Raw genomic sequence first — 14,329 nt, 5'->3', positions numbered from 1 at the left:
CTGGTGCGGAGGCAGCAACCCAAATCAAATATGGGAAGCTGACAAAATGTGACAATTACTGGGGACAGTTGACACAAAGGAGAGTCGTAAAAACCAAAAGCAAAGTATGTAGTTGGACACGTTGTGCTGAGTGGGGGACTTGGGGCATATAACTTCATAGTCGTGGCAGCTAATGAGTCATTATGGAGTTGTTTGCAGGTTTTAGTAATACTGCGCCCTAAGTTCAACCACTTAATCCTATAAATACCTGATTTCCAAATCCCATAAAAATTATTCGTCTATTAAATTTAAATGACTTAAATGGTGTTCCATTTCCAACACACACACACCCTGATCATAAATAACAAAACAAAAAAGTTGTTCTGTTTTTGTTGAGTTTCATTTTCGACATTTTTAGTGGCATCGAAATCAATTTTCATATCGTTAATCTTGTAAATTATGCATGTCGGATGTCATGTAGTTATTTTGCTATTCCCCCGAGCACAATTTGAGTCCATTTTTTTGGTAGCACCATCAGTTTCAAGTAGGCGTTTTACGAACCTGTTTCAAGTAGGCTTCGGTATCAAAGCTGGGCGCATAAGCATTTTGTTTGCCCAACCTCAATATAACAAGTGTTGAATCGATAAAATAAAAAAGAAACTTACAAAAGACTTTGATTTTATTGTATTTTCAAAGATTTTTATTGACTTCAGTTTGGAAAGTGGAAAAGAAAGGTGGAGAACCCTTATACGATATCTTATTGATCTATCAAATCTTCCATATATCTGACAATGGATAGAATGAAGAAAGGATATATGGATAAACTGGCGGATAAACAGATGCCTTCCAATACTTATGTGCATTTACTGACTTTTTTGATGTGCGTTGCTTTTGTTTTGACAATTTCGAAAAAACAGAATTTGAATAATAAATAACCCATGAGTAGTCACTGATTGAGCAGTGTTCTTTGTAACTAGTTAAAAATCAACCAATCATGTAAGTTATTTTCCATACTTGGTTTAAGAATGCGAAACTTGCTTAGTCAAATTTGATTAGTTTAGATTAATACTCTCTGGTATTCTGCTTAGAAAGTAGCCTGATTTTGTTAATTCCAACATAAGTTGTACTAGTCGTTAACGACGACACATCGTTTGCTAGCTTCATCTATATTGTTAAGCCCGCAGTTTGTACATCTGGTATATGGCGACCCTTGTCAAGAATAAATAAAACGAATGGCCCAAAATGACATAACTGTCAAATTCGTAATTGTTCATATGCAAAGAACCGTAAGAGAAACGAATTTCTTTGCAGCAGCAAAAAGAGGAAAATGTAAAAGAAAAGCTGAGCAACTTAAGCGCAACGAACCTGAAATACTCTGCTTAAGCTGACTATTCCTGTGTCAGCTGATGTTATGATGTATATATGATATTGTGATTGCATCTGAAATATCCTGAGAGATTTAAATGATAATTATTATTCTTGGTATATATGCTGTGAAATGTAGCTTGTTTAATTCATAAAAAATTCAATCAATCCAAAAAGTGACTCTCGCAAATACCAATGCCAACTTGAATTATTGCTGAAAAAATAAATGAAATGCGAGTTGCGAAAAGCGTACAAGATATTTATACAAGTGGACATGTTCACAATTGCAAAGAGTGCAAAATGTGCCAACCACAAAATCCGCACTCACGTAACCCCTGAAGGCCCCCCGGAACCGGAGCCGGGTCTACAAGTTTGTGACACATGTAAATGCGTGCTGACAGCACTAGGGGAAATAAGTACAAAAGAGGCAAAATACAAAAAAAAAAAAGAGAAGAATAACACGCAAAAATAAAAGAAAACTGTCAGCAAAATTAATGTCATGCGTGTGCAATGCAATGAAAAATTATGGGCCGGCTTTATGTCAATAACAAAAGGCAGGCCAACGAAAAGAAAAAACAAACCGAAAGCCAGCCAAACCAGAGACAATGATTGATTTGACAGGACAACGCGGTAGAGCGCGGTTCGACACGATATGATGGATCCCATACGATGGATCGATGGATGGATGGATGGACGGATGGATGGATAGATGGATGGATGGATGGATGAATAGATTGATGGATTGATGTATGGGTGAATGCATTGAGGCAAGCATAATCCACAAGTGAAACTGTTGTCATTTGGAGGCGCCTCAGGTTACTCGCACTAATGAACGCAAATAATATTTATTTCTCAGCTCTATGGAATTGCTTCTGCGACTGCTCAAACAAATATTATTTTCGAGGCAACATTTGTCAACATTTGACAGCACACGCCCGCTGGCGTTGCCTTTGGCAATATTTTCACTCCATCCATCCATCCATCCATCCATTTAACCATCCTTTCATCCACCCCGTTGGCATTGACGGCACTCGCCCCTTTCACTGGCGAAAACGTCGCCTTTACGCGAAATTAATAACATGTACAAACAACAACTGAGCCAAAGAACTTATCCTCGCGAAAGGGCAAACCGAGCATAGACCGAGCATAGACCATCTTTTGGGGTTGCATACGAAGGCGTTCTGCAAGGACCTCACACATATCCTGGGGCATGAGCAATGTTCACATATGGTGTGTGGTTTCTCTATGACGTGGCAAGCAAAAAGTTTTTCGATTGCATGCCACACTCGAGACAAGTCGCAGGCCAAAAATGAAACATTTATGCTGGAATACGACGAGAACTTTTTGGTTAATTTAAAATTAAGAATAATAATTGTCGTAGGCCTTTGTGGCCTTTAACTTTTAAGTATATTACCACATAAAACATTTAATTTATTAAAAAAATCAATCTAAGAAAACACGTTTAATAAAATTAATATCCTAGTACAAAATTAGATATTCTGCATTTTAATATTCGTACTCAATATTATTAATTAATGATTGTAATCTTTTAAAAACCAGGATTTTTCTTTTATTGAAAAAATAAGTCTGTTTATTTATGAAACAAAAAACAGCCAAACTCTTAAATAACAGCAGAGAATAATACAAATAATATCTGATATTTACAAATAAGTTTTATTATAAAGAAATAAATTTCTAAAGCACAGTAAATAACCATCTTAATATTAACAACAAATAAGTAGTAAATAATAAACAAGAAAATATTTAATCTATTGGAAAATTTTACATTTAATTATTATATATAGAGAGTTATATCTTCCTTGAATCTAATCACATTTCATCATTTCATATTAAAAAAAAACCTTTGAGGTTTTCGAAAAATTCAGAAACATAACAACTATCAACACCTTTCAACCGCGAGCCCCGAGGAGTTGGTGTTGGGCAAGTGCTACCAAACCTATTATTTGGGTAACTCCGACATGCACACACTCACACATACACAAACACACACACACACACACATACGCACACATCATACTTCATAAGGCAGGGCAGAAGCATATCAAATTTCGAGCAGATTTCAATTTGATTTTATGTGCCTCCGGTGACGACAAGGACCATGGACCCTTTAGCCCAGCATGCCATGTTATGGGCATAATGCTGTCAGCCCATATTTCTCAACCAGAAGATCACAAACAAAAGGGGTGTTTGCCTTGGTCTTGTTCTGCTCGAGCCGAGCCGAGCCGAGCCCAGCCCAGACCAGCCCACCCCTGCCCGGGGGGTGTTCTTGTGGCGGCTGCCGAATGAATGCCGTGAATAAAGCGATTTGTCTTCTTTGTTGTTTACGTTTGGTGTTATAAATTTTGCGTCGGCTTTTCGCCCAAAACGTACGGCGCCCGTCGTAGACCCATCTAGAATTGCCTAAAAATTATTTGTGCATAACAGGGATAATCATAAATCTGGCTAATTGCACTTTATTGGGGTCTCTCGCATACGTCCTCGTTCTCTGTATCAATCTTAGGGGTAAAATTGAATTTGACATGCCGCTCATAGGCATTAAATCTGTACATTTTTATAGTCTGACAAACGGGCAACATATAAATTTTCAGCTTTTTGACGATGCTGTCATTTGATAAGGCTAATGGTCTTTTGCCACTGGTTCCCTTACTTCCCTCATCTTTTTGATTTTTGCTTGGCAGAAGAGATAAATGCAGCTTTCCTCGAGTAGGTATTGCTATTTATTATTCGCTTCTATTTAATTAATGCAATTATTATTATAAAATGCACGAATTTGAATGTTTTACAAATTTAAAATCAGGTAATATTTATTTTTATTTAGCATTTATAAATTACATATAATTTATTTATTATTTACTTATTTAATATGGATTAAAAAAAGTCCACAAATATGAAAGAAAAATCTTAAATTTATATTTTTAATTAAATTTACACAAACTAAATGGGTAACATTTAAAATGAAAAACCCGAAATAAATAAATAATAAAGAAAATTAATTTGGACATATTAAAATGTAAAATAGTCCAGCATTTATCGCAAAATTATGAAGCGTTATTAAGAGTGAAAGAGAGCTATATCGATTGAGTGAGAAATTGCAGAAAACATAGGAAAATCTCAGAGTCTATATAGTAAGAGAAGTTTACCACAGTTAAATTATTTAATGAGAGATTATTCAAAGAGAAAGCAAGTTAATTCGCCCATAAATCTGTGACTAGCATATAAATACATACAGACAAAAGTTACTTTTAAAAATCGTAAATGTTTGGGCGTTGTTTGAAATAATATAAAAAACAAGGAATTGTGTATCCCACACATAAAACACAACACTCACTCCGTGTGGGATTAAAAAAATAATTCTCACAGATGCACACACGAAAAATGCATTACACTTGGCCCAAGTCGTCGGCACATAAGTAATTAGCTGAGCATGTTGGACAAAGAGAATCTGAAATGAATATGCAGCTGAAGAGGCATTTTCATACTCATTTCCATTTCCATTCCCATTCCCATTCCCACTCCCTACCAGAACTCCTTCTCCCGTTGCCATATTACAGTGACTCTCCGGCAGAGTTGGCTGTTGTTCGGTCCCCGAATTCATTTAAATGAATTTGAAAATCGAAATGAGCATACCCGGCTGTAAATCGTGTGTGTGTGTGTGTGTGTGTGTGGCAGTGTGTGGCAGTGTGTGGCAGTGTGTGTGTGTGTGTGTGTGTGTGTGTAGGTACACGGCTTTTGATCTTTGTTGCGTTTGTTTGTATACAATTTGATGGCTCGTGTTGATGGATCGTAAACGTGAAATGATGTTCGCGATGCCGCCTCCGACTACGCTGCCGACTCCGTTGATGACGATGACGATGATCAACGCAACGATGACGGCACAAAGTGTCTTTGATCATTTGCCGCGCCAGTTGGCAGTCAAAATGTTAATTTATACGTTGCTGCCACCTACACATGCCCCCAACACAACACAACACAGCCCAACACACAGCACAGCAGCATTAACAACTTTACAAACATGTTTGAGATTTTTATTGCGGTGTGAAAATGCTCGATTCTTCCGTAAAATACCAAAAACGAGAGAAAAAAAGAAAAGGATCAAACAAGTTTATGGGTGGGCAATCGGGCAATATATACCGATATACAGCCCGAATACCAGTACATATATGTATATAGATCTACACACACGTGGAGAGCTCGATGCGGCTTTGGAGTGATTGATGCGCTGTGAGCACCAAAACAACAAGATGCTGGCAACAACAACAACAACAACAACATTAACATCAACCGATCTTCATTATGAACAAGTTGTCGGTGAATTTTTATTGTTGGAAATCGATCAAACCACTTGACGGCTGATCAAAGCCACAGGAACTTTCAGTCGGCGTATTTTATACGATTTAATTAATGTAGCAGCAGGTTGTAATTTTCATAAAATATGTATTTTCGCTGCTTTTCAATATTTCAATGTTTTTGCTCTTTACGTAAATTGTTTACATCAATTATTCAGTGGCAACCGAATAACCGAATTAACCCTGTTTTCTTTGATTAGGAGGAAAGGAAATAATCAAGGCTAAATAAGCTGCAAAATTATTGACATTTCATTTAATAATAATTGCAATTTGTCAAGTTTTTTGCAAATAAAAATGTCAATATAAAAAAAATATTTAATATGAGTGGCACGCACATCCTGGCGAGCCAAACTTCCTTCAGACTCGGCCCGTTTATCGCCAAACCACGAAGCGCAATAAAACAAAGCTTTCGCGAATTATGCGCGCTGAAAATGCCCGGCTCGCATCAAATGCTCAAGATAAATACTCTCACACATATGGACATGGTTGTTAAAGCGTGGAGGACAACTGCCAGGCTGTGCAAGCTGTGCCCGTCTGGTTGTCTGATTGGAGTGCATGGAGCAAAAAGAAACATTTGTCTCGCTTAATTTAAACAGATTTGCGAGATTATTGTCATGCCGACGTTAAAGCAACAATTTCAATTTTGCCGCAAACAAACAGCAGAAAAAAAAGAGACTGCAACAGCAACAACAACAACCCGCTGTGCCAGCTGACACACTGCGAGAGACAGGAGCGAATTAACAACCTCAATCGCAAGTTGCAACTCCAAGTGGAGCACCATTGGCGGGGGCTTGAAAAGAAAGAAAGTTGCAGTCGACAAGGAGAACGATGCAAACGCATGCGAATCTTGACAGCCGGCAACTTTTAATGTTGCCCCGCGAAAGCAAAACAAAAAACAAAAAAATATAACAGAGGCACATAATAAAAGATGCCAAGCAGAGAGACAGAGTCTCCTCCAATTCCGAGTGGGTTGTTATTTGATGGCAGAACAAATTTGCAATGTCGCTGTGATTTTGCGCCAGCGTGACAGACACTTGCGCTCTTCCCGAGCCGCCACGGAATGTGCACACACAAGCCATATTTAAAATGCTTTGATGTTGCACCGACTGTTGCAGCCACACAACTACAACTACAACTACAACGGCAACTACAACTCCATCTCTAAACTTCAACTTAAGCTGCAAGGCGTTGCCTCCGAGAGAGACTTATGTTGCATGGCTGTCCGCTTGACACGATCAGAGCAGGCTGGCTATCCCAAGGCAACACATGTCCAGTTTTAATTGCTGCCATCAATGAATGAATCAGCTAACGGTTGACGCCTTGACAGTTGACTACTATAGCCTGACAAGCTGACTGCCTGCTAGCTGCCAGCTAGCTGCTTGATGCTTGCTGCTTGCTGCTTGCTGCTGTGCCCGACTAGCTATTTAGCTAACTGCCAGCCAGTCAGCTACTCATTTCCGGAAGTTGCAAAAAAAGCAAAACAAAAAAAAAATAAAGAAAATGAAAGAAAACCCGTAGTTTATCACTATAGCAGCTGCTGCAAAGTCATTAGACTCTGTCACGCTGTCAGTCAAGTCTCTGACTGCCAGCAGTAGAAATGTAAGCAGTCGGGCTTTAAACGCAGACATTTGATCTCAGCTGTCAACTAGACTCGCGTCAAACTGTTTGGACAAGCTGTTCGAGTACATAATGTCAAACAGATGCAATCCAATAACAACACAACACGCAACATGCAACACATAACACGTAACATACTTGTAACTAGCTGAGGCGTTCAAGCAAATTTGTTGGCAATATTCAACGCGTATCAAATTTAATTCCATGCACTGATTTCCTAGTGGGTCAAGCTGCTGAGGCTGCTCAACTTAATTCTATACTCGAACATACTAAGTGTATTTTATTTATTTAGAATTTTAAGAAGCATATTTCCGAAATATATAAAGACGAACTCTTATGTGAAGCTCTCTTTCTAAAACTTGTGAAAATATTATATGTCTTTAAATGGCTACTTTTACTCTGCAATTAAATAATCAAATAGCACCAGAAAGGCCCACTTTATCAACCTACTCCACTCATCCTAACTATCATCCATCTTATCCAACAACATCGACAGAATATTTAACTTTGTTAAAGACTTTTGTTTACTAGAACACTTTAAAAATACAAATATAAACCACTATTGTTATTAGCATCTTTGAATTCTTTTATTATTAATTGTTATATTATTTCTATAAAATATACTATAGTAACATAAATAAATAAATACTTTAGAATTGAAAAATACAATTTATTTATTTATTTCAAGAAACAATATTAAAACTTCTACGAGTTTCAGTAGGCATATAGAAATTTTGTAACAGATATTAAAAACATTTGCAAAGTAGATAAAAAACCAACAAAAAAATCATAAATTAACTAGTAAAAACAACGGAAATAAAACTATCGCCACAAAACAATTAATATTCCCTGTTTAGTCAACTTAACTCAAGCTGAAATATGATTCGTTTGCTTGGCAACCACAAATGGTGTTCAATTGCTTCAATCCGCTTTTATGGCGATAGTGTCGATGCTAAGATCCAAGAGGAGGAGCTCATCAAGGAGCAAACAAAGGATATCAAGGAAGAGCAACAATCAAAGCCGAGCGAACGTTATTTAAAATTTAAGGAGAAACTGCGATCGGATGCACCAGTAATCAAGGTGGCCAAAGGCATGATACATCCGGCTCACGAGAAGGAGCCTCTGTTGCCCTGGCCAAACAATACCAATCCACATACAGGTGAAATTGGTGGACCACGCGGACTGGAGCCCACACGCTACGGTGACTGGCAGACCAAGGGCCGTGTTACAGATTTCTAAAAAAAAAAAACAAAACAAGAAGATAAAACACCCATTCAACACTCATACCTCCATTTGACAAGGCTAGCCTTCATGAACACTGATTTATTGGCCGTGTTAAGAACAGAAGCACTTACTATTTGTTAGACTCGGCCGCTGCTGAAATATCATTTGGAACGGTAGCAGGGAGATCATTCAACCTTTATCATTGTTATTTGCTCTTCTGCGAAGGCATTACATAAATTTCAATTGTGTGGTTTTCTAGAATTTATGTTCCAGCAATAATAAAATATAAATTGATAGCCTCTTCTACGGGCTGCTCTCGCCAAGAGAAAGGGTTCTCGGAATAGAGTGCATGGCTCATGCAGCGCCCATTATTTGTGGTTGGGGGCAGGGGCAGGGGCAGATTCAGAGGCAGAGGCAGAGAATCGTGCCTAAGTCCAAATATGTCGAGTGTGCATCGCTCGATTCATTTGAAATCGAGGCGACAGTTTACGTGATTTTTATTTGAAAAGTTTTTGTGTTTTCTAATTTTGTAGCCGGGCCGCGTAGTTTGCCAGAACTCGAAAGGGGTTTTAAAATGCCATAAATTGTTGGCGACAATCTAAAGAAATTTGTGGTGGCCAAAGTAAATGTCTATGAGATATTTGCAGCTGTTTTGTTAACTCAGCTTTTGTTGACATTTTGTGGTCTTTGCACAGATTAGTTGGCCATACAAATAGAAACTCCTAATGAAGAACGGCAATCAAATAAATAAATTAATTATGGTCTGGCATTAAACTAGTAATCAATCATTAAGATTATAGTCTGGGATGTTTCTCTGTTATATTGTTGTAAATAATCGCAGTGTTCTTTAAATAAATGAAAATATATAATTTATTTATAATTTCATTTTTTTATTAACAAATTATATGCTACATTTTATTTGTATTTTATTTTATTTTACTTGAATTTATTCGACTGATGTTAGTCGACATTGAATAATAAAAATAATACTCATTGTAAACATACATTTATAATATTCTATAAAAAAATTAATAGACTTGCGAAAACTATTGAATGCCACAAAATTGTTCGTGTTTGTATCTGTATATAAAAAAAATGATTAAAAGAAATTTAATACAAATGATAGTCCTCCATATATATTGAATCTAAACTGACATTGATATTATGCCATAACAAACATCAGACTGGACGAAACTGTAATATTTATCGTGTTTGTAATTCCAGCTAAAAAGAATGAGAGTGTTATATAATTTAGTGCAATAATACGGTCTTAACACAACCGTAAAGAGTTGAGCACAGAAATTTCTTAAGTAGGCGCGAAATTGCCCGTAAAACGGTACGAATGCGAGTACTCGATGTGGATACAGCCGGAGAGAGGCACGAGAGATGCCCGAGAGATGCCCGAGAGATGCCCAAGTTGGCCGAGAGACCGATGATGCCCTGGGGCGTTCCACATTGAGCAGCGAACCGGAAAAAATCAAAGGCAAAACAATGATCAAAGCTGTCATTACAGATCTCGGGGCGGTCTTTGATCTTGCACCGCAATGTGGCAGAGGCCGTGCATAGTTTAATGTTTTGTTTTTTATTTGATTTTCACTTTGTTCTATCAATCAGCGCCTACTACTTTGCGACGCGACGCAGCAGGAGCCTGTCAGAGATAGGGTTTGGGTTTATTTTTTTCGGTTTCGTTGGTATTTGGTTATTCGGGGGCCCCATAAAATGATCTTGAGAACTCTGGCATGCGAGCGTTCTTTGCTTCCAATTTTTCACGTAATAAAAACACATTAGCAACAACAACAACAACAACAACAACATGAACAGGTCGAGTAACAACACGTTAATTTTGTTTTAAAAATAAAATAGACGAAATAATTGTAGCAGGCATCTGAAATCGCATTTGATGGATGACTATGTATGTGAATGTGTGTATATCTGTAGGAAGTCTCTCAGTTGTTGCAATTGCTGAGTAAGATGTCGAGAGTTGTGTGCATTATTTCACCTCTCATTTATTTTTGGGGTGTACATAAAACGGATAGTGGATTTCCTGGAATTTATGCGGAATTTTCTTGTTGATTTAAATTTGTTTGATTGTGATTGATCATTGATTTGGCTTTGCCGATGGATAGCATTGATCCATCTGTAAATAGATTCCAGAGTGAGGTGTGTTTGTCTGCTTCAAGAATGTTTGTTATGCATTTGCTCAGATGAGACAATATCCAGAATTCCAGATTGATCAAGTCAAACATCGAATATCGAATATTACACATTTCAACAAAAGTAAACAGCAATTACTAAACTTATCTGCACAGCGAATCAGATAAATGATTTAAATTAGTTTTACATTTTTTTGAGCTCATATGAAGTTCACTTTAAAGATATTTTCTTTCTGCTAATGATAAATACACTTTTGTAAGAAGCATGGCATTTTCTCTCACAAAACTAGGAATATTATTACCAACTTAAATTTTAATTATTCTTAGCAGCCTACACTTTCTATATTTATTTTCTAAGTATATCTTTTTAAGTTCTTATAAGGAGCTTGCATTTCTTTATTGCTGTTTTTCTTACGAATTAAAAGTATTTCTGAATAGCATAAATAAATAAGTTCTTTTATACCTTCCTCATTTAACAATCGTATTTCCCAAATTTCAAAATATATTTCTAAAGAACCAATATTATTTCAATACTCAAGGACTCTGCTTAAGACTCCCTTGGGCCTGGACTGGTTTCTTAATGAGCCTAACGCACAAGACCCACATCCATGTCTGATCTGCACATTGATTTGAGACAATAAGTCTATTAAAGTTCAGAGTCACGCATCGGCCATTAAATGCACATATTAAGGACATGAAACGTATGCAGAAACCGCGCTACCCGCTTCCCCTGCCGTTCCGGTGATTGTCTGTTTATTTCACAAATTTTGTGGTCATTGGGAATTAGTTTTGTTTGGTTTGTGTCGGCTTCAAGCAACATCATAGAGAGCCATATATAAAATGCACGCCAAACATGACATGCGAATTTCTGGGATGTGTCCAAAACGAAAGTGATAAACGATACACAGAGTAACTAAGACGGAGGCTCAAAGGAGGGCCAAGGGGACAAGGGGACAAGGGTGCGGGGCGAAATGAGAAGGGAGAAAGCTGAATGGCAGCTTGGCAGCCTGACACTTGGATATGCGCACAAATAACACTTAACACAATAACAAACAAACTTTTCGACTAATGACAGTCCAAGTAGCAAACAATTTATCCAATGCCAGCCAGCATGTCCTTTTTGCGCCTTTGCCGCTGCCTGTGTCTCAACTAGAACAACTACAACAACTACGCTTCCCGCTGCCAAGTCATTAATCTTATTTCGTTTTGGTTGCACGACGGCAGGAGGCCAGTTCTGGCAGTCTGCTCGCCAGTCCTCGCCAGTCCACGCCAGTCCTGGGCGCAAGCCTCCGCTGTCGTCGTCGTCGTCGTCGTCGTCGTTATCCTTTCAAGCGTGAACACATGCGATTACGCGTGGTGTGTGTGCCAGTTTCCGCATTTTCCTGTGCCAGGCGGCTGCCATGATTAAGTGCCATTTTGAAAAGTACTAAAATCCGGTCGGTCATGGCCCACACTTTGACTCCCCGCCCGAGTTGCTCACCAATGTCAAAGTGTCAATGATATATGTTATACGCCCCGATAAGACGCTCAGCACCCACCCACAGCTCAGATACGCCCCTGGACTTTACCGTTACAGGCAAAACAACCAACCAGTCCCAAAAACCTTTGCCAGCAAGTGAAAAATATTGCACGTGGACAAAGCCTTGTTGGCGAAATCAGTGCACGTTCACACAATAACATAATAGTTGGCAATATATTGTAGATTTACCGTCTGTCCTCCTCCCCATGCCCCTGCCACATGCTACAACCAGCATTTGCTATTCTCTCCTCTCTCTCACTCTTCCTGTTTCCCTGCCGCGCAATTTTTCTTAGTTTTCCGCATTTCTGTGGGTTTCCCTCTGACTTTGGCTATCAGTCGAACTGCTTTGGTAGCTTTACGTGTGAAATATTATTTGGCAATGACATGACACAATATACATTCGATTGTTTTCTTCCTTCAGGCACTTTGTTCGTATATTTTATGAGTTATGACTGCGTATATAAGTTTACAGGTTGGTGGGCAAAAAGTAGCCAGCTACTCAGGCATGGAAGCAAACCATTTTTTAATGGGATTATATTATATCTGCTTGTGTACACTTGATATCTATATATATATATATTTGTGCCACGTGCAATTTAGCAATTCTTAAATTTGCAGCGATAAATTTAATAGATTTCAGTATTGAACTAGTAGCAAAAAAGCAAAGCAAAAATTGTATTTCAAAAACTTTTATGCGAGTAGAATTTCGACTTGCCTTTTGAACAAAAAACCCCTTTTTTAAATGCACTTCTTACTATTATTAAATAAATGAATATTTTTATATATTTATTTAATATTGACAGATAGCTGTCTGCACAAAATAAATACAACAAATCTATAAGATTTCTTGGTGTATTTAAATAGAAGATTTGTCCAACATTTGCAGCATGGAATATATATATTATTTATAATTTGGCTTATGTTTGATACTGATAAATTAGCTGCATTCTTTAAAAATCGATGTTTATTTTGCATAATGATAGATTTATTTTTATATATTATTTATAATTTGGCTTATCTTTCGAACTCATCAATTAGCTGCATTCTTCAAAAATGTATGTTTATTTTGCATAAGGTCATAACTTCTTTATTGCACATTGCTGCAATAGCTACAAATTTAGTTTAAGTTCTCCAATTATAATAATAAGAAATTAATAGGTTTATGTGCACAGATATTAAATGAGTATGTTAATTGCCTTAGTTACTAATAAATATCGAACTGTTCACTCTAAAATATGCAAGCTGATTTATTGCATTGACATGACTTCGTTCGATTGTTATTTTTGCATAATGCCTTAACTTCTTTATTGCACTTGGTATTACAGTTGCAGCACACACATAAAGTATATATGTAATTAATATTAATAGCACTGTAAATCAATCCACTCGGAACTATTCCCAACTTGGCGAGCAGCACAACAAATGCAATAAATTCATTAGCGAAAAATTTCCGAGTAGTGATGGAAAAACAAAGCCAACAACAGCAACATCAACAGCAACAGCAACTGTAACAGTAACAGCAACACAACAATCAGTGAGCAGAAAGAAAATAAACTAAAGCCAAACAGGAAACGTAGACATGGCCACAATATACAACAATTTACAACCTAAATCAAATGCAGTTGAATGACCAACACAGACGCCATAAATCACTGCCCAGTTGAGCCGCAGACGGACGCGCACGCGGATGTGGATGTGGAAGCGTTGAGCACCATGTGCAGAGCCAGGAGCATCCAATATTTTAGTAGTAGTCGGCAAGGGAATCAAGCTACAGAGCTCCGCCCCCCTCCCCCCACGCTCAGCACCCCCGCTAACCCTGCCAACCGCCCAAAAGATTTCGAGCACACGACGACGACGACGATGAAGGCCAAATGCAATATGTTATCAAATAAAAATGTTACAAGCGACGACAGGACTGAGCATGTGGACCCGAGTAACACAAGAAATGTGTTGCACAAATTTATTAGAAACCCTAACTAACGAGCAATATCCTTGCCGGAACGGGGACTGTGATGGGGACGGGAACTGGGACGTGGACGTGGACCTGGACGGGGTACAAGGGGTGCGAGGGACAGCGGACGACGTCGATATCGATGTGGGTCGGG

General features: G+C 37.9%; 1 protein-coding gene across 1 annotated transcript; it reads left to right on the top strand.

Moving 5' to 3' along the window:
- Positions 1-8,150: 8,150 nt before the first annotated feature.
- On the top strand, positions 8,151-8,893 carry LOC6566623 (succinate dehydrogenase assembly factor 4, mitochondrial). The gene has a single exon (XM_001992830.2). The coding sequence runs from the start codon at positions 8,208-8,210 to the stop codon at positions 8,565-8,567; it is 360 nt and encodes a 119-aa protein (XP_001992866.1). The 5' UTR covers positions 8,151-8,207; the 3' UTR covers positions 8,568-8,893.
- The last annotated feature ends 5,436 nt before the right edge of the window (positions 8,894-14,329 follow it).

Source organism: Drosophila grimshawi, unplaced genomic scaffold, assembly GCF_018153295.1.
Source record: "Drosophila grimshawi isolate 15287-2541.00 unplaced genomic scaffold, ASM1815329v1 contig_1377, whole genome shotgun sequence".
Taxonomy (NCBI): domain Eukaryota; kingdom Metazoa; phylum Arthropoda; class Insecta; order Diptera; family Drosophilidae; genus Drosophila; species Drosophila grimshawi.
The sequence above is the reverse complement of the archived record's forward strand: the minus strand, read 5'-3'. Positions and strand labels throughout refer to the sequence as shown.

Coding starts and splice junctions, on each gene's coding strand:
- LOC6566623 (XM_001992830.2), top strand. CDS start 8,208: ATGATTCGTTTGCTTGGCAACCACAAATGGTGTTCAATTGCTTCAATC.